Source organism: Xiphophorus couchianus, chromosome 4 (genome assembly GCF_001444195.1).
Source record: "Xiphophorus couchianus chromosome 4, X_couchianus-1.0, whole genome shotgun sequence".
In the NCBI taxonomy this organism is placed as follows: Eukaryota; Metazoa; Chordata; class Actinopteri; order Cyprinodontiformes; family Poeciliidae; genus Xiphophorus; species Xiphophorus couchianus.
Window position 1 is genome coordinate 6694312 of NC_040231.1, and position 23103 is coordinate 6717414.

Here is a 23103-nt window from a genome sequence, read left to right on the forward strand (position 1 = left end):
TGGAAAATGACTAATAAAGTACATATGTGGTCTTTGTTCTGCACAGAGATGTATACATTTTTTTTTAAAAAATGGGAATATTCAAGCTACTATAATGGCTGCTTGGTTTATGCAGTAAGAGGAGATAACAGTGGGCGTCTCTGGAAGACAAACCTAGAGAAGGTCATTCCTGAATAAATGTCACCAGTAAACCGGGTTCCTGAGGGAGAAAAGGCCCCTCTGTTATTTTACAAGACAACAAGGCTTCTATAAAAGAGCTTAGTCCATAGTCTATCACAGTGAAAACAGGAATGTCCCAGACTACTGCCTCCTGGCTAGACTGATAGAGAGGACTGAGAACATCATGAGGGGAACGAGAGAAGCAGAAAATGAGACACAGAAGGCCCGAGGAGAAATGGATTTAATGTAAAGAAGACAGATGGGGACGGGAAGAGGTAGATGGATCGAAAGAAACAAAACAGGGGAAATTAAGATAAAACAGAGTTGAGGTCTAGGAGAACCAGGGCACATCAGGGAACAAGAGACCCATGGATATGTTAAATGGCTGCAATGAAAGGAGAAAAATATACACAGATGAGTCCTGAGGAGATATCTCGTTCTGGTTTAGGTGATGGCTTCATCACAGTGCCCTGGCTTTTCTCTCTGACTTGAAGCCCTTTGTCAACAAGCCTATCCAGCTGCATTACTCACACTGAAATAGGCCCGTCTCCACTGAGACAGAAAAATGAGCAGTTTTGTCTGCAAACACTAGAACAGTAAATCAAAAAAAAAAAAAAAAAACTTCAACATGCCACAAATTCAGTTTGACAAATTATTATTTTTTTATTGTGTAATAAATGACAGATTTTTTTGAAACTTTTCTATCACTTGTGTTGAGTTTTTGTTGACTACAACCAACTTTAAGAACAGTCAGCTTAAAATCATTTAAAAATTGCAATTCACAAAACCTAATTTATGGCACCTATCAGGTAAACATAATTTCTGCTCCGGTTCTGACTTGCATTCTTGCTCACATGCACTCAGGGATCATCACTCCCATTAACCCACCTGTGTCACCAGAATACTGTACATTAGGGAGCAGTGTTTTCAAGTTTTCGCCACATATTCAGTCTTTGTTTTACATGAGGATTTCATTACACTCCACTAATGTTGCTGTAAAAATGTTATTACTAGAGCACAGTCTGTCATGCAGCTCAAACTATATAGGTCCATCTGTAGATAGTTTCGCAACATGTAATTTGACTCTAAAAGGTCATTTTAAGCTAATGCTACACATGCAGTATCTAAACAGGAAGCTGAAAATACACAGTCATATGCTATCTCTTTCATTTTAATTATTTGGGTCAGAAATATAGAAAAATAAAGATACAGTTCTTTATTATACATCATACTTGTATTAGAAATGGGATTGTGCAATATTGGGAAAACAAAATTTCCCCATTATAGTGGAAGATTCCAATGACAATATTGATTATGAATAACCCACATTTGTCTTACTCTTCCCCTATTTTCATCACCACAATGTCTCCAATACTCTGAGGTCAGCACCATGGTCATCTAAGATAATATAACCAATAACATATTGCATCCAAGAAGTCCTTTCAAATGTGATATTGCACACACTGAAATGATGATAACAACTGTGATTTAATATATTGTGTGGCTCTACTAGAAAGGTATTTCCCAACAAGAGAACAATCTGTTCTTCGCATACCAGTTTAACAGACTTCAAAATTGTGCAATTCCATCTGCTAAATCAACTTCCTAATCAGGTAATGCCTTCCTGTTTTAAAAGGCTCAAAAGGCTGTTTTTGTGTCAGAAAATAATTATGAAATCAGAAAAAAATTATGGAAAGATATTTTTTTAATGTTTTATACCTGCATGATTTTGATGCTTTTCAATATTTTCAAATGAGAACTCATACTCAGATTTGGATAAAGTGAAAGGCGAGGATATAGTTCTGCTTCTGTCTCTCCTGAGAAGTGAATTTTTCAATTTGTACTCTTTTCTTCCATTTTGTTCTCATGGGTAAGCCCTAAAGTGAAAGAAAATATAACTACAGGACAGTGACTAAAAAGTACATCACATCGATCTTGGCGCATTAAAACATCAGCTCAAGAATGGAAGTTTACACACTAGGTCTCCTCAGAAAGTGAGAGGAGCCTTGGGCTTCATTAGATAGCTGAAAACATATTGCTGCCAACTTAACCTAAATCTGTGAAACAACAGTGATTCACAGCTTGGCACCATTTTTCTGTCAGCTACTAATTCACTATGTCAGTTTCTTTCTTTGCAATAACAGGAGTGTCACTAAGTTAACAAAGGCAGAGAAAACAAAGAAAATGTGATGCACATATCAAAACAAATTGCAACATTGCCACATCACTGTATATTTTCATACTAGCTGGTAAATATAACTAAAAAACTCCATCAATTAACTGCTTGCAACAAAGACACACGGTTCTTTATCTACAGGGTAAATGAAGAACTGACACATCAAATAGCTCACAAAAAAAGAGTGCATGTGTCTACAGCAAATGCATGTCTCAATCTGCGAGTGTACATTTATTGATAGAGCACATACACAGGTGCTGCAGGCCCCAGGTAGCCAGCAGCAGGTATGAATTTCCCCCTGTCCTCTTCTGTAGCAGGCCAGAAATGGATTAATGATGTCATCAATCACACCTTAAAAATGAATGATTTCAGCACCTCTACGCAGCGCCACTGTGTCTGCCCAGTCCCATATTCCTTTGCTCCACCCCCCTCCTAACTTACTCAGCTGTAACTGATGGGTACTGGATCAGTCTACCTATCCATCCTTGGCTTGGCTCAGTCAGGCGCAACAGGATGTCAGAGGCCAGTAGGAACTGTTGCCAGCACACACTGCTCCTTCTCTGACCTGCTGCTTGCATACAAAATTACAACGTGCACTCTTAATGCATGGCTCTGCAATGGCTGTTTCTCATAAAGTCCTTAAGAACCTCCTATAGGGAAAGCATCCTAGCAAAACTGTCACTGAAGCAACATATTCCTAATTTCACATAACCAAATTGATTGGCTCTACAAGCCCTGGACTCTGGACTGTTGGATTAATATTTTTGAGGTTTTCCTTTGAGCTTTTTTTAAAATCAGACAAAAAAACCCCTGAAATCTTAAAAACTTGAGATTTCAAGACATTATATTTTTGAGATGATAGAAATATGCTTTTCTCCTGCTGCTGAAGCCATGAAACCTACAAATCAATTATTCTATGAACCAATCATTCAAAGTGAAAACATTAAGTGAGTTATCTACTGCGGGTGAGACAGTTTTGTTTTTCTTTTCAGAAATGTGTCTTGTCTTTGGCATTTTAGGCATTGCATACGTTAAAGATGGTTTACACACGTTACAAAAATTGGCATATTCTGCAGATTTTTGATTCAACCACTCAAGCATTTTTATACAATATTAAAAATACATTTTAAAAGAATCTTTTTTATGTACATTTTTTCAAAAGATGCAAATATATATTTACATACAAAGACTTTTTTAAATCTTAAATGCAAAATGTTTATATACTGTATATATATATATATATATATATATATATATATATATATATATATATATATATATATATATATATTTTAACAGTTCTGGCTTAACATTTGTTTTGAGTGTGATTTTTATCCTTTATGGAAGTCATGCTAATAATATTAGTTTTATGTATATTGCTGAAACCATCTGTGAAAAGCCTTGGTGGTGTGCTTCAATGTAAAATATCTTACTCTGTCTTATAAGGCTGCAGATTTGTTTCTTATAGGGAACTTAGATAGCATCTTCCAGTCTGCTACTTTATGTTATTCTATTTTATAAAACATAAACAATTCATCTTAAAAACTGATCATGCAGGACATGTGCCACAGAACTGTGTCGTGTGAAAGGTGTCAAAGATATTGACAGTGGCGCAGCACTGCCGCAGTGTGCAAAGCCATGTGAGAGCTTGAGCTCCAGCGCTGGATGGCATTTATCACTAAGTGAGGGGGAGGGAGGTTATCAGGCTCTGCTAGAGATTTCTCTTTTCATCAATAAGTCGTCAGTCTTCCTGCTCTCCCCTTCTCCACCCACCTCTTACACACCCTCCACCCACCACCCTTCAGCTTTGCCAAATGACCCTCCACACCACAGAGAGTGCTGGCCATAATCCAGGAACCCCAAAACACACAGTCAAAGGCAGTATGTCACTGTCAGAGAAACAGAAGAACACAAAACTTTTTTAAAACATTTTTTCAATAAAAGAAATGCATTGCAGTGCACATACAGTGACAAAGTTCAGCAGAAGCCCATCTTTCTCAGACAGACAACTGAACATCACACAAAATACACTACTTGTACCTGTACAATGTTTCTATGCAGGATTTACACCCTTGGAAGATTGCCAGTCTATCACAGGGCAAGACTGAGACACCGGTCAAGCAATCATGTACACACACGCACTAAAATGTAACTTAGTGTCCAATTATCCCAACATGCATATTTTTGGACAGTGAGGAATCCAGAGTCCCCAGAGAGAACCCACGCATAAACAGCAGGAAGATACAAGACCGGTCATGGCCCCGATTTAAACCCTGGACTTACTAGCTGCAATAACAGCAGCAGCAGCTTTTACTGCTCCTGCTGTGGCCTAGTCCACTTTGCAACCAAAAACACCTAGATTAATTTGAAATTTCATCTCAAAGATGTGTCAATACAATCCCCAGCTCCATGTTACTCCTGCAAAAACATGTCAAAAAACATAACACAAAACTTCCACTTTTGAACAGTTAGCACTATTGTTCAGAAAGTGGGTATTTTCAGTGTGACATGTTTCATGATCCTGATTTTAACAGCAGGATGTACGCTTTATTTATGAAAGGTGATGTGTGTTTGTGCATTAAGGGAAGGTGATGTGTAAGGAGATCAATATCTTATGATGAGGTAAATGTAAATATTAGGCAGTTCCTAGAGATTCACAGACTACACCAAGGCGAAGGTGATGTACTAGGAAATTCTGCAGTGTGTGTTTAGCCAGTAAATAACCTGAAGATGATAGTTTAATAGCGCCGGTCCTCAACTGAACTAAACCAAAAAGAGAAATTGTGGTTCCATCTTAAACAGTAGATTTGAGGTGAATGAAAACTGCTTTTCTGAACAGTGGTAGGGTCTTTGTGGAAGCTACTAGAAGAGTTGATTGTGAAAAGATCAAGACATACCAAAATACTCCATAAATGGAAAAATAAGGTTGCCATATTGGTCACCAATTCTTTTTATAAGACAATAAAATGCTCATTTGCAACTTTGTAATTGTGTGTTTACCCTTCTGACTCACCGACATAAACAAAGTGGGAAAATGTAGTTGTTCAAAAACAAAAACAATCCTAAAAAAAACAACTTGCCTAAAATTGTGTTCACAACCTATTATTGCTTTGAACTTTTGTATGCTGTTGTGCATTATTTGACAGTTCTATTCGAAGACTGAGAGTGACCAGATAACTCTTTAACTCACTTTTCCTGTTTAGGAACAAGGCTGTTGCATGGAAACTTAACCCACAATCTGCACTCATTTGAAATCTGTCATAACTTGTTGGCCCTAAAGCTTCATTAGAAAATGTCAGCCATAGTTGAAGTCAAGGCTAAGTCGTTTCCAGATGCTTTGTTTTACTTTGCTATTTGACAAAAATGATTTTGTCAAATAAATGCCTTAAAACATTTAAACCACTAACCAAAACATCAATGGGTTGACTGTCAAATAACTTTAAGCAGCTATTTTAAGGTGTTAATATTCCCTTCCTTGTCCAGTTCCTGGCCCCTTTCCTAGTGGTCCATTCTTATGTATAGTTAACTATAATCAGCCAGGGTGATGATAAATGCATATGTGTGATGAGGTAGTTCTTGAATGACCCATTAAAGAACTACCTCTAGAGATAAGAATATACTTGCTAAGCTGTTATAATGTTATAAGAAACCACTACTGCAATTAAACAATAATGATGCAAATTTCAAAATCAGAACAAAAGGTAGCATAAAAAAAGCAATAGCCGATGCATGCTCCGGATATTCCTTAAGTCACAGCTTGGGGCAATAAAAGCAGGCTTACAGGATAAGAAATGTGCTGTCACATGTATCTGCCATTGCCTGGGGTGAGTTTTCTCCCTTGTGAGTGAGTGAGGAGGAGATGGAAACCATTTGGCATGCCATCCCACCATTTTTTTTATCTTAAAGAGTTCCCATAAACTAACCCACACGTGCTGTAATACAAAGTTCTTCCCACTGGTTCTGCCTCAAGCCCTCTCTCTCTTTTCACTTTTCTGTCAGTCTTGGCCCGTTTCTTTACAGTTTTTGCATTTCCTTCCCTTTACTTTCACTTTCTCCAAGCGTGTTCTCACAACTATTCAGGCCTGTGCCAAGACGGATAACGTTCAACAGGGATTTAGCTGTGAAGCTAGACAAAAAAAAAGAAAATCAAGTTTGCAGCAAATGATTCATTTTGTTGGCACCAAATGCATGTCTTCGCATCACTGGGAGTGAGGTGCAGGTGGTGCCAGTGCTGGGAGGCATTTCCCAGCACATTCATAAAAAAGGAAAAAAGCAAAAAACCCATCTAACATGAGTCAAACATTATGGAAAACATCAAGGTTTTTCCCTCTGAGCAAAATGCCAAACACTCTTGCTGCAAATGACTTGATGAGGGTAAGCCCAAATTACAAATTTGAGTAACAAATGTAATATTTGGTTGTTAATATTTACATATTCCATTAATCTCTTTCCATACATATGCATCTTCAATCAAAACTTCCGGTACATTCACTAAGCCATAGCTTAGTGCGCGCACCAGAGTTTGTTTGTTTCTATCACGCAAGCAGTTTGCTCAACAGGCCTGCATTGCAGCGTGGGAAAACTCTTACATGACCACCTGCCTTCTCACCTGCTTGGCTCGGCAAGGAGTAAGAGGATGAGTATGCATTCATTGAGAAATGGCTTGACGTAGTCTGTGCTTCAGAACTAGTCCAGCTTCTTTTTCTTGTTGGTACAAGTCTGAACAGCTACAACAAATTGTGACGGAACTGTGTCGACTGACAAAGACCAAAAGAATACACCAAGAATTAGTTCAAGAATTTCCTTCAAAAGCTCATCCTGTGATTGGATACTACTGCTTCTTGGGATTGGTCTTGATTTTAGGAAATGATACAGCTAAAACCAGATATTCACATGCATTGTTTAAAACATAATCATTTTTTCACTGTCTGACAATAGGCAAGACTAATATTTTCCTGTTTTAGTTCATTTAAGATTACCAAAATTGTTGTCAAAATTGTTAGAATTCCTTAAATGTCAGAATAATTAAAGTATTTTTTTTTTATTTATAACCTTCAATTTTATGACGCTTGTGGAAGGATACTAAAAACATGTGACAAAGTCATACTGCTTAAAGGGAAATCTATCAAGCATTAAGGAAACATGTAGTATATAAACTTCTGAATTGAAGCAAAGTCAAGCGTGTTTTCACACTTGATAGTCTGGTCGACTCAGTTCAGTTGAGGACCAAAATTGCAACATTTGCGACATTTTCAGCAGGAGCGGTTCACTTTCACACTGCACTGTCACACGGTTCAAACTACTGTTCACCTCCTCACCTGTGGTGGCGGAGCACCAAGAACTTCTGAAGGAAACAACACAAAAACCTCAGAAGAAGACCAACACAGCTTCTTTTTTTCACAAAATGTAAACAAAAATGATTTTAGCAGGTGTAGGATTTCTCTTTTGTCTCTGGTAAAATACCAGAAATAATTTCTCACTGTAGTGCTAGACTCATGAATTTAATTTGGCTCTGTTGACCCAGAATGAACTGCCTGCTATGGTTCACTTCCAGGTTTTGGATCTGTCTTCAGTCCACTTGCATTCATATACGCATTTGAACTGCGCCAGAGTTCACTTCAACCAAATCAAGACCTATCTTTTTAGGCAAACTAGAGTTAGCTTTTTTGGTCTGCATCAGAGTTCGATTGCACATTTACACTTCCACAAATGAACCAGACTTTCTGGACAAATGAACTACAGTTCAATTAAAGTGGGCTAAACATGGCTGGCGTGTGAATGTTGTACGTTACATTATTGACCTATGTTCAAATTTAAACAAAACCCATACAAGACACAAGCAGAAAAGGCATTAAAACACATGCCAATGCACCAGGAAGTAAAAAACAAACTCATTCACATTGACAAAGAGATAGCCATTGTAATAGCTGGCACGTGTAGACATGCCAAACATTCGAGGCACTCTGGAAACACACACGCTGGGAACATTGTTACGACAGGGCAGCTGAGCACATGTCTTCACATAACTGGAGGTGGTGTGTTGAGCACTGGCCAGCAGCCGGTGTGCGTGTGCAGGCGTGTGTGTGTGTATCTTCCAGCTCCTATGTGGGGGTGTAGATGAGGTGCGGCTGGATTTTTCAGGTTAAGGGAGTTGTGACATGCCCCTCCAACAGACCCATTAATCAGTAGCCTCAAAAGAGACATCGAGAATACAGCACAGACACACACACACAGGCATCAGCAATGGTCAATTCAGCTATTTCATACACACACAGTCACCAACAAATTCCCAGTAATGTGTGCCAACAAACACAAACACACAGAGAGCGGGAATACTCATTCTGTTATGTAAACGGCTTTGGCACTCCGTGCCTCAGGCCTTACATGCCACACCTTCCACTATGTAGTAGTGTTTGTCTTTGTGTGTTTAAGGTGTGAATGCCCCTATAATCAGAAAATTATTTTATAGGCTCAAAGAGACACCTTCAGTTTTCACAAAATCTCTACAGAAAAACTTTTAAAGACATCATCCATTAGGTTTATTATTGGTAGATTAAAAAAAAACATTACTTTTTAAGATGAAACAAGAGTGCTAAAGGAGCAAGCAGGATGAAATACAGAATTAAGGCTTCCACATACTCAGGTGTATACGGTTCGTATTCTGTGAGCCACACAAACTGTGTGCCAAAGTATGTGGGAGACACTGTTAGGGGAAGAAATCATGTCTTGATACTGTATATCTATATGATATATTCTTTCTATAGGATCAAGGACATATGGTCACTGCAGATACCACAATATAGTAATTCTGTAATACATGAAAAGTTTCCAGATAGAATATAACTCAATATACATCTACCTAGAAATAAACATCAATTAAGGATGGGCAGATTTTAACAGTATTAACTAAAAATAAAAATACTTCACGATCCTAGCAAAATAAAAAATATCAGAGTAATTTTTATGTAAAAATGAAAACCAGAAATTCATCCTAAAGTTGCAAAAATATTTTTACATTTATCATTAGTTATGATAATGTTAAAATAAACAGCTATTTAGCATTATCTTTATTTTGAGACTTTATAGAATAAGAGGATGCCAAATATAGTATAGGTTTTCAAGAAAACTTGTTTCTTAATCAGAATTTAAAAATATACTTTTTTAATGTTAGTTGGTTTATTAGTCAGGCTATCTGCTAAGGTAGCCAGGGTGCAGTCAGACATGCTGCACGTTCGTTGCCAAACTTAGCTTTAATAAAAGCTATTACAGACAAGGGGTTGGCATCCTATTCCCAAAGCATGACTGTACATAGCAAACAGAAAATTGTCCTGATTTTTTTAATGAAAGGAGGCGAAAGATTTGTCTATCTGGTAATGGAGGGGAACGTGTTACAGGTTTCTTCCATTCAGCTGATTACCAGTTTATAAGAAACCAGTTACAGAGTAGAACATTACAGTGGGTTTGAAACTATAACTTTTTAAAACCTTGGCTAAAGCCATTTTAAAAAGCTAAATACTAGGGCTTCAGCAGAGGTGATCTTTGAAAATTTTGTCTCTTTTAAGCATTCTTTGAACAGCAGCTAAATAGCAATACTGGGAGGAAAAGGATGGAGTAGAGTCACTGCTCCTCTGCATTGAAAGAAGTGAGAAACAGAGAAGTGGTTCAATTATTTGAAGTGCTTGGGTTTTTTTCTAGCTTTTCCCACTAAGAGAGGATAAAAAATTCATTAGTGGGAGTATATGGCTGCTCTTGGCTGTGAATGTTTTGGCAGCTCTCAAAATGAGCAGCAAAGTCATTGTGGAGAGGGATGTCTTGGCTTCCCATCTGGACCTGTTATATCTGCAGCCTCTTCTTGAATGTGTGGAATATTAAAACATGGGGTTGGATATCCGGAAGTCATAAAATAGAAAATATGAACATAGCACAAAGAATAACTCACTTAACAGTCAGTGTTGGTGAACATACACCGAAACCAACATATAGATCTTCAACCATATTGTGAATATATCCTAGATATTTGTATGTATGTGCCTGTAAGCAATGCATTTGATTTTGTCGCACCTAAATATGAAACCTAATGGCAGTCTGTGAAATCAGCCTTATTCAAGTCCTGTCTATGATTAACTGGAAACATGTTTTTATAGGTAGCATACCTCTGAGTTTTAGGATTTGAGAAAATTAGGAGTCTGTTTTATGAGCCAAAATGCATTTTTATGTCTAATAGGTGGCGTAAATCAATGTGTCAGTAGCTAAATTATTCAAAACTTGCTTTTGCAGCTGTAAATAAAGACATTTCTGTTGGGCTGACAAGCTGTCGGTTTGGTTCCATCTGAACCCATCTGTGCATGACAGAACTGAGAAAAGAGTAAGGCTGCAAGCATGGAAGAAAATGTAGTTATTGGTAAATTTATAGGTTGTTATAAGTAAATCAAAATACTACTGCAGTTGAGATGACGAGAAATGAAATGAATCAGAACAAAAGTAATAGAATTTCACAGTTAGAAATGCAAGGTCCTCCTTCAAACTACAGTTCAGTTATTCTCTCTTCTTGGCTGGACTGGTACATTGTCAGTGAGATGCAGCAATTACCTTATATGCCCATAGTCAGTATGCTGATGCATTGCTAGAGGCACCCGACCTTGCACAATGGAGAAAGTGAAAGTGACTGACCCTCATTATATTGGTCAGAAACCCTCAGGCAAGACATTTAACCCATAAATTTATCAGCGGGGCTAAACAGGGGAAACGGCATTGGTGGGAGAGTTTTGTGGAGAACTTTTGCTGTGAGTGTTTATGTCCACTTCATAAAAGCCAGGAAGGTAGCACTAAAAGAGCATATATTAAAGTTTTCTATTAAGCAGTGTAGTACAGGAATTACTAGAGCTATAATTCAGATGGGTAAAAGTCTAGCTAATGGTCATCAGTTGCACACCTGTGAGTTTTTTATTCACTGGATAATTTCTTTGTAGGTGAAGATGATAAACTGCCCTCATATTTCCAACTATACCATTAATTTCCAATTTCATTTAGCCTTTACTTATTTGTTCATAGAAGCTCTTTTTTAGACTGAACAATACAATACCTGCTTTACAGAAAACAAAGTCCTACTAAAAACATGCACTTAGCAAAAGAAAATAAGTCTACTTGAGGTTTTTTAAGACAGAAGAGACTGTAGTCTTCAACTGATGACTTAATCAGATCAAACAGAGAGCAACTGCCAGATAAGAAGTTTTCTCAACTCATCAAAACATTCCAAGTCCAATTTATAAAGCTACAAAAACCTTGGAGTGAGCTTAAGAGTTGATGGATACCACAAAAGCCTTGTTCAGACTACTTCTTTACAGCTTCCTCATTCTAAGAGCAGCAATAAATCCTGTTTTTGTACTTGTGCTGAGGCAGTGATTCGGCCAGAGGTCAAACCACTGAGACAGATGAAAACATTAGATTGTCTGTAGGCCCATTAAAAAGAAAATTGCTAAGGATCGCCAAAAGGTTTCTGTTTGCAGCAAGATCAGTGCTATGGTAAAAGGTTACTGTTATATGTTATGACTATGTCAGTAAACACACAAACTTTGATATATTTGATATCTTGTGGTAAATTGCGACCAACCTAACGTCTGACATTCATGCCAGGATCTTTTGTAACATTCCTGACTGCTTATTGCTTATGAGAGGAAAACATCAGGTCCATTTTTGATTTGCTGCACATTTTTCTTCTCTTTCTGCATTTTCTTGTTCTTTGTCAGTGTCACACTCATCCACAGTGGGGAATGTGGTTTAGCTAAATTCTTATGTTAGTATAAAGCTATTGTTATCGAAGAAAGAGAGACTTCCTGGAAATCTCAGCAAGTGCACACATTCCTCTGATCAGATTAAAACAGGATGAATAAGTTAAACTCTTAAAGTTCCTGGCTTTGAAAATGTTCCAACATGGCTTGTGACACACAACTCCTTTCTGCACTGCTGCACCTGTCATGTAAAATGACATGAAGCCATCTGAGCTTTTGCATTAATTCACATAACCAATTCACAGTGAATAATAATCAGTTTTACACAAATAGTGCTGCAAAAAAGTATAACTCTCTGATATTTATCAGTCTGGAATCTCTTTCAATGCCACCAAAAATTTTGAGACTCTAGCAAATCACAGTGAGAACCACTACCCACAAATGGACAAAACATGGAACAGTAGTGAACCTTCAAAGAGAGGTCAGTCCACCAATATTACTCCAAGAGTGCATCTTGGACTCAAACGTGATCACAAAATAAGCCAGAACAACATCCAGCCATCCATCCATCCATTTTCTGGTCACCCTTGTCCCTAATGGGGTCGGGAGGGTTGCTGGTGCCTATCTCCAGCGACGTTCCAGGCGGGAGGCGGGGGTACACCCTGGACAGGTCGCCAGTCTGTCGCAGGGCAACACAGAGACAGACAGGACAAACAACCATTCACACACAACACACACACCTAGGGAGAAGTTAGATAGACCAATTAACCTAACAGTCATGTTTGTGGACTGTGGGAGGAAGCCGGAGTACCCGGAGAGAACCCACGCATGCACAGGGAGAACATGCAAACTCCATGCAGAAAGACCCCGGCCGGGAATCGAACCCAGGACCTTCTTGCTGCAAGGCAACAGTGCTACCAACTGCGCCACTGTGCAGCCGCCAGAACAACATTTAAAGCAAAAATTAAGGCTTTTGAGTGGCTTGAATAAAGTTTGAAATGGTGTGCCACTTTTTAATACTCAAAAACCACCCACTGCAAGTGATCTTTCTAAATATTTTACATAAGGTGGTTTGAATAGATTGTTTTTTAAATTGTTTGATGATCTGAAATGCAAATGTGACAAAAAATCAAAAAAAGAAGACATTTGAAGGGGGACACATCTTTTTCACTACATGGCACAATATGAAGGCACAGCATAAAAAAACAGTACTTAAATGACAGAGAGCTGAGAGACCACAGAGCTTGAAATGGAAATGATCAAAGTCGATCTTCACCTGCCATCATCTTCTGAGCCTCATATGGCTCCATGTAACCATCGTTTTCAGTTGCAACTTTTTCAGTTGTGGTCTGAGCACCACCAGCCTGCTCTGCATCGAAAGGGTCAGCGTAGTCTTCGAGGATAATCAGCTGTGTGAGACAAAGAAAGAAAAGTAAGATTAGGACAAGCGTCAGAGAGGGACAGCTCTGGCTGAAGACGGAAACTGGGGACATCCACTGAGACAAGCCAGAAAATAAAGGGAGAAATGCATAAATAATAGTGAACCTCTGTATGCCTCAGCACAAAGCCACAATGCCTCAGCTTATAGCCTCAAATCACGCTCTCCGCTACTGCTGGTCTGCCTAATTATACAATATCCCAGTGACAGGACTACATTTTATACGTGGAAGACAGAAGACCACAACTGCTCAACTTTCATAAGAGAAACATTATGGCAGATTTATGCCAAGCTTGCAGTGAGCCACAGCTAATTGCAGTCCTGCTCTTTTGCTGAGTTTTTTGTGCAATGGATAGCAATTAAGTGGACGTCCTGAGACCCAGAAATACAAGTCAAAGCTTTGGGGAATGGAGTAGGTCCATGACAATGGTGCCTTAGGGGGACATTTGTTTTCTTGAAATGTTAGTTTCATTTGAGAGGAACAATATGCCGTTTCAAAGTCATAGCTGTACCTTTTGTGGTCTTAGCCACTGGTTTTAATGAGGGCTAGCAGCAGTTTGGACGTCTTATAGAGAAAAGAATGTTCTCTCAGTTCCAATCAAGACCAAACATGGAAAAATTTAAAATGCCAAAAATTTTATTCAGTTTGAAAGCATGTAAAAACATTCTAAGGGTTAAAACCACTGCACAAAATAAGAAAATGACAAAACAAGTGTGAGACAATAAAAATGACTGGCACTACACCCAATGACTCATACATAACAGGAAGGGATTTGGTTTCATTACAAACAAGCTCCTCAGTCATCTGTTGGATGAGGCAGAGAAGGGAGGACAGAAGGAGGGCCGAGCGTTGTGCCCACCAAGCAGCTCCTCCACAAAGCCAGATTTCCTTAGAGCCTATATCCAAAGTTGCGAAATAAAAAACACACTCCCAAACAGCCAACCACCAGCCTGCATATGGAGGCCACCCAACTAAACCATGTCAATAAAGTTGTAACTGAGAAAGTCATTCCAAATTACAGACTTTGTAATGACTCTTAGCTAAAGACACATGTTGAAAAATTTCCAAGAGTTAAATGTCAGAAAGTTCACTGGGGGATATTCTATAAGCCGCTTAGTGACAAAGTAGTCCTGGCAGGTATGTTTCTGCACTGATCATCTCATCGGATTAAGCAATAACAGAGGAGGTCGGTACAGTGGATGTGTTCTTAGCAGCAACTGTGTATTAAATCTGTTTCCCTCTCCATCAGTTCAGAGGGGAAAATAAAAATCACTTTTCTGCCACAGCATAATTACGGGTGTCTAGAATGTTTTACTTCTTATTCAAGCGCAGGGAAAATCAAACATTTTCCGCATTTGTTTTGATCTGCATAAAATAAACATATTTTAGTCACGTTTGATTAAATCCAGTCGGTCAGATAAGAAAAATCTTCACAGCCCAAGAAAACCGAGTAATTATGCATTTCTGGTACACTTGTCACTATGATCCGGCAGCTTATTGCAAGAAACCTCAACCAATAATAATCATATCCTGTTATATCTAATCAAATATGGCAGTAATTATTTCAAAGATAAAGAGAAATGGACACTAGCTGTCGGATCTTGATTCTTATATCCCCTACACAGTGCTTTACCATAAAACTATCCATTATAACAGAAGTGAACTAACAATTTAGCTGTTAACTAAAATAATAGCATTTTAGCTTGATCAGCAAGGATTGCTGACCGATGGATTAGTCAGAAACTCGAATGTCTGATATCTTTGTTTATACATGTCTGCAGTTTATTCAGGTTGAGATAGAATCAGAGTTTCAGCAGATAGCAGGAAGGCTAAAACAGTACCGCAAAGTTATTCTCTTTATCCATTTGAGCTCTCAGCTTCCATCTGTCATAGAAATTGCAGGAATAGCAACACAGTTGAGGTTAGGAATTATAATCTCCAGACACTTTTTGAGGTGCATACAATTTCTCTCTGAAGAGGGAGCATGAATCTAGGAATGACATCACGTATGAGTTGAGTGCGTTCAAATTGCAAATCATTGTACAACTGGGATATCCTAACATTGTAGAGCTATTTCCAAGAAGCAAACAATAAACAATCAGGTTTAGATGCAGAGGTTGGGCAGAACTATGTGCTGCTGGTTTGATATTGGTTCACACTTGCAACTTTCAGTATATTTTATAAGGAAAGCCATATGGGATAATAAACTCAAAATGTCTGACATTCCCAGTCATAATTTTGATGCCAGGAATAAGACTGGATGGTAAAGACATATGAAAATGTGAATACACTATTTTTTCAGACTATCAAAAGCCTACTACTACTACAGTGACTGTTCTCTCAAACAAGCAACTACTCTGCTTCTGATAAAGGTAAATAATGACTATTTACCTCCAGACAGCAGGGGGGCTAGAAAAATATATTTTGAATGCAATTGTTATATCTTCTTGTATTATGACTCTTAAAGACATTAGATTGCCAATATGGATTTGTGCCCAAACTCAAAGTTTTACAGAAGTCCAAAAAATTATATTTGATGAATCTTTGGAGTGTACACATTGGAATAATTAAGTAATTAAGCATTTATTTATACAATGCCTATCAAGACAAAAATCACAAATTTCTGTGAAGAATACTAAAACAAGAAACTAGAACCAGTACACACCAACCGCTAATTGAAAGAAATTGCCTTTTAAAGCTTAACATAGTTCACAGCCCTCAAATAAAGTAGCTCAAGTCCATTTTTCACAATTATGACCTAAAAAAAGTCTTGCTTTTATTAATTTACACTGGCAGATTTCCCTGTGTGTAAATTATATCATCAGATCTAGCTGAATATTTTCCCATATTAATTTTTAACAGCACTCATTCCTTGAACTCAACCACCTTACTGCACCTTTGTCACGGACCAGTGTATGTTTGGACATGTTTCAGGAAATAATGGAAATAACTTATTGAGTTATGCACTCCAAAAGGATGACATCATCGTTTTGCCTTTCCTGTTGACATAATCTAGGAAACATCCAGGGCGAGTGATGAAAACTCCTGATAGCGATACACCAACAGATTCAATGCAGTCGAAGACAAAAGTACTACACAAAATTAACATTGGTCTCTGTTGGTCCTGGTTTTAAATCCTGAAGATTTTAGGTAAAACTTTACTTAAGCACCACTATCGCCTGCAGCCCCGTACGTAAAGGAGGCGGTTAATATTTCTAAATTGTTCCAATGACTCCTTCCTGTCCCACCACAGTGATGACTCCTCAACAGAAGGAGAAGTATTGGCTTGTGAGGAGAGGGGTGTTAGAGAATGCCAGCAGTGCCTGGGGGAACGCCATCTGCCTTGTGGCATGCCAGGGTGTGTCAGGACTGCAGCCAAGCTACACTTGTCATGAAAGTAAAATTCTCCCTGTCAGCACTGTGCTGCCTCCATATATCAGAACTTTGCTAAGCTGTGATGTAAGTCCACATGAATCTCATAAAGACACCTGACAGGCTTAGGGCATATCCCTGTGGCAGCTGGGTCCTTCGCTAGTCCGCAAGATGAAGAGAGAAAGGGCCCACTTAATTACTGGATTTGGTAGCTCAGATCCTGGCTGACTTTGACTTATACCTGCCGTGGCTCAGGCGGATCACAAAGCAAGTGGTGAAAAAAAAAAAAGAAAGACTTCTTGAAAAGCACTGCGGTTCCCTGACCTCAAATCGGTGGGAACAGAGGGAAGAGCATTAACAAAGGAGGGAGACTGTGGCAGGCACCTGCCACTTTAGCTCAGTGTTCATATGACACAAGAGCTTCTAGGATTACACTTTTATTCAGTGCAGGTCCTCCATTAGAAGCGGTGAAAATGTGAGCACCAGTTCTCCTGCTGCACCCTTAATGCATAATGGGTTCAGAGAGCTCATCAGATAATCAAGGACAAAAAGAAGAAAAATTTCATAAACCACATTAGATGAAATTTGAGTACAGAGATTGATTTTTTTTTTTGTGGATTTTAAACAGAAAGTGGTCTGCTGCTTCTTGACTAACATATCCAGTGTGGTCAAATTAACCACAATAATCAATAAAAAACTATTAAAATAGAAAGTATGCTTATGATTTTGCTCCAAACCCAGCAAACCCAAACTCTTCTAAACAACAGGGAAAATTAAAAGTATAGAGCTTTTCTTTTGATAGATAAATACAATCAGATCATGGTCTCAATGTCATGACTAGTCCTGTAAGTATTGGCTGCATCAGGGTCTAGTCAAGGTTGAAAACCCTTTGAGACTGAGCGAAAAGTCAGCAGGCTGTAGAAAGAGAAGGGAGGGAAAGAAAAAGGACTGACGTGTGTGATTTATGCCTCACGCCACAAGGGATTTTAGTCACTGATAACCTAATACACCTCAGTGCTTAGCAGCTCAATTGCATTATGGCATTTCAAAAGCTTTTTTTGTTGTTGCTATTGCTCTTTTGTTGTTGCTGTTGCTCTTTTGTTCTTCAGTGTGACACAAAAGGAAAGCATGCCTCCATTGTGAGGAAAGACAGCTATTGCAGAGGAGATAGGAAGAGAGGGGAGAGGAGACAATGGGTGAGGAGATGCTATTTTTTTCAGCAGAACACAGTCGCAGAACAGACTGACATGTATGAAGTATGCTTACGCCTGTTGGGTTGAGGGACAAAAGTCCAATGTGCCTCATTGATGGCTCCTCTATTCTCTGCTTGTCAGGATGTACAGGATGAATGCAGTGTGTGCAGTCATGCTGAGATAACTTTGCCATTTTCTTAAAAGAACATACCGGCAAGAAACACACCCTCAAGGCCCTTTATTTAAGATGAGAATGCTCAAAGCTTCTATGTAGACATAACACTGTTTCCAAAACTAAGATGGCTTCATGTTTGTAAGAAGCAAGCACAAATCTGGTTACAATTCATTCAGGACCCCTTGTGAGGACTGAGCCCTGCTGGCTTCTGCATCTCCCACACAGATTAGGCAGATGGAAAACTGGCTTTGCCTCTTGGGGAGAGGCAATGCAGGAGTGCATTTCCCACAATACAGCTTTGACATTAATGAAACTTTATTGAAATGTTTTCCTGAGAAACACAGTTGCCACGAGAGCATTCCGGGCTCTCTGGGAGACACAAAGAGTGATGTGGCTCCTGTAAAGGCCTACTTAGGAGTCTAGAGAGGTAACTAATCAAATTAATATATTTGCTGTAGAGGCGTTGCTTTGCAGTGAATTGAAAGCCTCTGGTGAGGACCACTGCAAGAATAGGCCAATATTCTGTCTACAGTCCTCTGCAAAAGTATCCATTCCCCTTCCACTTTTTACATTTGAAATCACAACTTCAGTGAACTAATTCAGTTTATAATTTAAGTTATATTAAGTTATAAACCAGCAAAAAGTAGCACATAATTAAGTACAATGAAAATGACAAAACATTTCAAACAAATTTTTTTTATAAAAATGTGAAGACTGGAATGTTTTTGTATTTAGCAGCTTTAATCTGATACACCTAAATGAAATCCAGTGCAACCAGCCACCCTTATAAGTCCTATAATAACTAAATAGAGTCAACCTCTACATGTAATTTGATCCAGATGTTCTGTGAAAGCCTGAGAAGTTTATTAGAGAACATTAATGAACAAACCTCATTGCAAACAAAAAGGCAACAACAGCAGCAGACAGGTTAGGGATACATTTTATAAGAAATTTAACAAGGTTATGTTATAGCATAATCTGAGCTTTTAATATTTCAGAAGTCACCATTCAGTCCATCATGTGGAGATGAAAACAGTATGGTGCAACTCTGTTTCTCTGTTGACTCAACACTGAATAAACAAAAAAGAAGAATTTTATATGAACCAAACTAAAGGCTTCTCCACACCTTAAGTGTATGTAATTTAAGTAACACTGAAAACTTCTTTTCACACATCAATGTGCTCTACCATCAGTTTTGCACATGTTCCTCTCTGAGACATCTGCACTGCGGGTATCACCTTATTTACTGCATCCCCGTCTCCTTTTCGGACTCACACCACATAAAATGTTGGTTCTTCTAATCTCTACCCTTTTCCAGATGAAGCAGCATTCACAAGCCACCAGGGTGAACCAGGTTCTTTAGAGTGTTTAGGCTCATGTTGATCGCAGTTTGCACGGGAATACTTCAAGATGCTGTGATAACTACTGATACAAATCCCCACACTGTAGCCTGTCTGTGAGTGTGTATGCAGAAATTAGTCTAGTGTGAAATAAAGGAGTTGAAGCATGCTACACTACTATAAGTACAACCACTGTGCAATTTAAAGCAATTAAGGAGCCTTTAGTTTCATGTGGGGCTGCTGAGTCAATATACACTTCTAAAAACATGTAAATGTAATTATTGACAGAATAAAATGGCTTGTGTTAGTTGTGAGTACTCAGTGTTTCAATCAGTTCAAATTAAGACTTGTGAACCCACACGCCGCTGAAACCTTCCAGAAACTCAGGAAGTTAAGGGAGGCTTTCAGAAGGTTAAAAATAGCAATTGGCTGTCATTTTCTATTGTTAGCATGACAGCTGTCTTCCCTCTTCTGTTCTTATTAATGAAATCATTCTGCTGCACATTTTCCCAGGTAAACTGGTGTATATGTAGCACACAATCTATTACATGTTCTTACTAAAATCAACTTAGTCAAACAGGCTAAGTTAAAAAGCAGTTCAGCATTGACCAGAGTTCCCCATCTACTAATGGTTTCACGATTTTTTGTTAGAAAACTGCTACCAACTAATCTCTGTACAAATTCACTTTAAATCAGTAAATGCCATTTCTAAAACTCATTGTCTCATCATTTCAAAAGCCTGAAGAAAAGTCTGTCTATCCCACAATTTCTCCAGGAGAATCGTTGGATGTCACAGTCTCACAAGATGCAATCATTGCACTGCACTATTAATTACACCCAACAAAACAAATATTGAGATCACCAATTAGGCGTTTCCATTCAAACGCAGAGTTATGCTTTTCTTCAAAGTCTGATTCTCTGATATACAATTTTGATAGAATCAGAGTATTTTTTCTAATGACTGGAACAAAAAAATGCAGCAGGTTATTTATTCATTGCATTGTAAGTTCAATTAGACAGTGCAATCGAATTACCGTATACACATACTTGTGATCTTGTAGAAATAATCTAAAAAGAAATATGAAATCAATGTCAGCTAGGAAATTCCTGACAAATTCTTTTCTTGTTTTAACCTGAAATACAGAAAAAATAGTCACACCACAAATAAAACTATACCCAGGGTACTTGAGCAAAGTCAGAAAATGTCCAAATTAGAGTGCCTCAAACAAACAGTTAGCTAAGCTACACTCCCCTCTCCTTTACTTCTAGCAAAAATATGCAATATGCAACTTTGACTTTTACACTTTTAAAAATGCTAAATGTGCACCCTCCCTCTTGATAAATTCCTATTCTGCCTGCTCATGTCTCCTGAAGAACGAATGCATCTTTTGTTAAAGCACCCAAGGCAGCGAAGCACAAAAAGCACCTCAACTTGTCCCAGCGGACCTCATTCATAGAAACGAAATCCGCATTGCCACTTAAGACCTCCAGTGGAGAGAAAAGAGGAGCCCATGGGTTGCACACTATGAAGGTCCTCTTAATATGCGACAGATATTCAAGATTAAGTGCTTGACGACACGCTTGGCAAAATCCAATTTCCTTTCTCTGTCCCCGTCCTGGTGTGATAGATTTATTGGCAGTGTTTTCTACATACAGTTAGTGGTGCGGCTCAAGAGTTGAAAATAATTCAGGTGTCACGGTGGAATGTTGGAATTTTATAAAATATAGTAATCCTCTTTACGTGTGCACGAGTGATTTGTTCTTAGTGTTACTGCACCAATTTCAGTCTTCATTTTGGTCAAAGTCATGATAAAAAGATGTTATATATATATATATATATATATATAAAACAAAACTGCATGATAACATACATCAATCAAAAATATTCACACCCATCACTAACTTAAAAAGACATTGCCGTGATGGGACAATGTTTTTAAATTCTTTGTGCCAGATTCTGACCCTACCATCTGAAATCAAGACTCATTCAACCAGGCAACAATTTCCCAGTTCAACTCTGTCCAAATTTACTGAGCCAGTGCCAAATTATAGCTGCTGTGTCCTGTTCTTAGCTGAGAGGAGTGGCACCAGGTGTGATGTTCTGCTTCTGAAGTCCATTTGTTTCAACATTTGATATTTGTGCATTCAAAAATGCCATTCTGCATTTTGAGTTTAATTTAATTACTTTTTTTAAATCACTCTGAAAACAACCTACCCATTTTTCTCTGATATTAACAAGGTATTTTCATCTACACAACTGCAGCTCACTGGACAACTTTTCTTTTTCAGTCTCTTCTATAGAAACCCAAGAGATGATTGTGTGTGAAATCCCTGGCAGATCATCAGTTTCCATGCATAAATCAGCCTGTCTGGTACCAACAACCATGTTCAAAGTCACTTAAGTTTCCTTTCTTCCTCATTCTGATTCTGGCTTGTGAGGTTCAACAATTCATCTTTACTACATCTAGACAGCTGAAGGCACTCACTGGTTGCTGTGAATTAATTGCCTGATTGTTCGCTCTTTGTGTTACAAGTGTAACTAGTAAAATGACCATTGAGAGTCTATGAATCACAACTGAAGAAAAATTAAACATTATTATTGACTCCCCAAAAGTTTCATTAAATTTTACTTTAGGCCATAAGAGATGGCCTGACATAAGAGATGTCAGAAAACTAGAAAGTAATAACTGTGTATATCTTAACAATATCTAGCCTGGTACAAACCAGCTTCTTGTTTTATGCTTTGCTTTGTACAGAGGGTCTGGACCTCCGGCTATTGAGAAACAAATGCTTCCTTGGGTAAAAGTTTTACATTTTACCCAATCGCTAACATTTGTAATGCACCAATTCAACGCTATGAAGCTTACCAGAAATTGTGTGTACTGTAGAGAACCATCCTCCACTACGAAGAGAGAAGTGCCGAGCCAAACGAGATGACCGTTAATGTTAATTCAATATTTGGAAGCGTGGTAAACACAGTGTCAATGGCTTCCTTCATTTCCACCACTGAAACTGCTAAAACTACAGGCAGACTGCAATGATAAGACGGCCCAGAACATTGACATCATTATTCAGACCTCCTCCTTCTGTTCGCTGACTGGCCCGGTTGAAATTCTCATGCAGAACTCCACTTCAATGGGAGAAAGCCCAGATGTAGCAGTGAAGGGAGGTGACAATCGAGCAGAATTGCATAGGAAAGCAATGGCCAGGCTAAACAATACTTAGTGTTGTAAACAAATACTACGTTATGCATTTTCAGAGTTGATTTTATCCTTCACTCAACTCATGAGAAAGGAATCCAAAGCCTCTTGCTATTTGAAAAAAAAGCTTTCATTGATAAATCCTTACCATCTTTAGAAAGGGATAAATATTTTTGACTCCAAGTATGGACTGTTGACGTGCAATTCACTCCCATTTCATTCTTACATAACAGTGTACCACCACAAACAACACAACCGTTTATCTTCCATAACATAAAAACTGACAAGATTAGGACAGCAGAACTGCATGAAACAATGTGG

The 23103-nt window shown here is 38.3% G+C and overlaps 1 protein-coding gene across 4 annotated transcripts in view; it reads right to left on the bottom strand.

Annotated features, from left to right (window-relative positions):
- shf (Src homology 2 domain containing F) overlaps window positions 1–23103 on the bottom strand; it is a 102534-nt gene that overhangs the window by 71293 nt on the left and 8138 nt on the right. For all 4 annotated transcript variants that reach the window (XM_028014427.1, XM_028014425.1, XM_028014428.1 and 1 more), the window contains exon 2: window positions 13340–13472. In XM_028014427.1, coding sequence (XP_027870228.1) covers window positions 13340–13472 — 133 coding nt within the window. The remainder of the gene's footprint in view (window positions 1–13339; window positions 13473–23103) is intronic.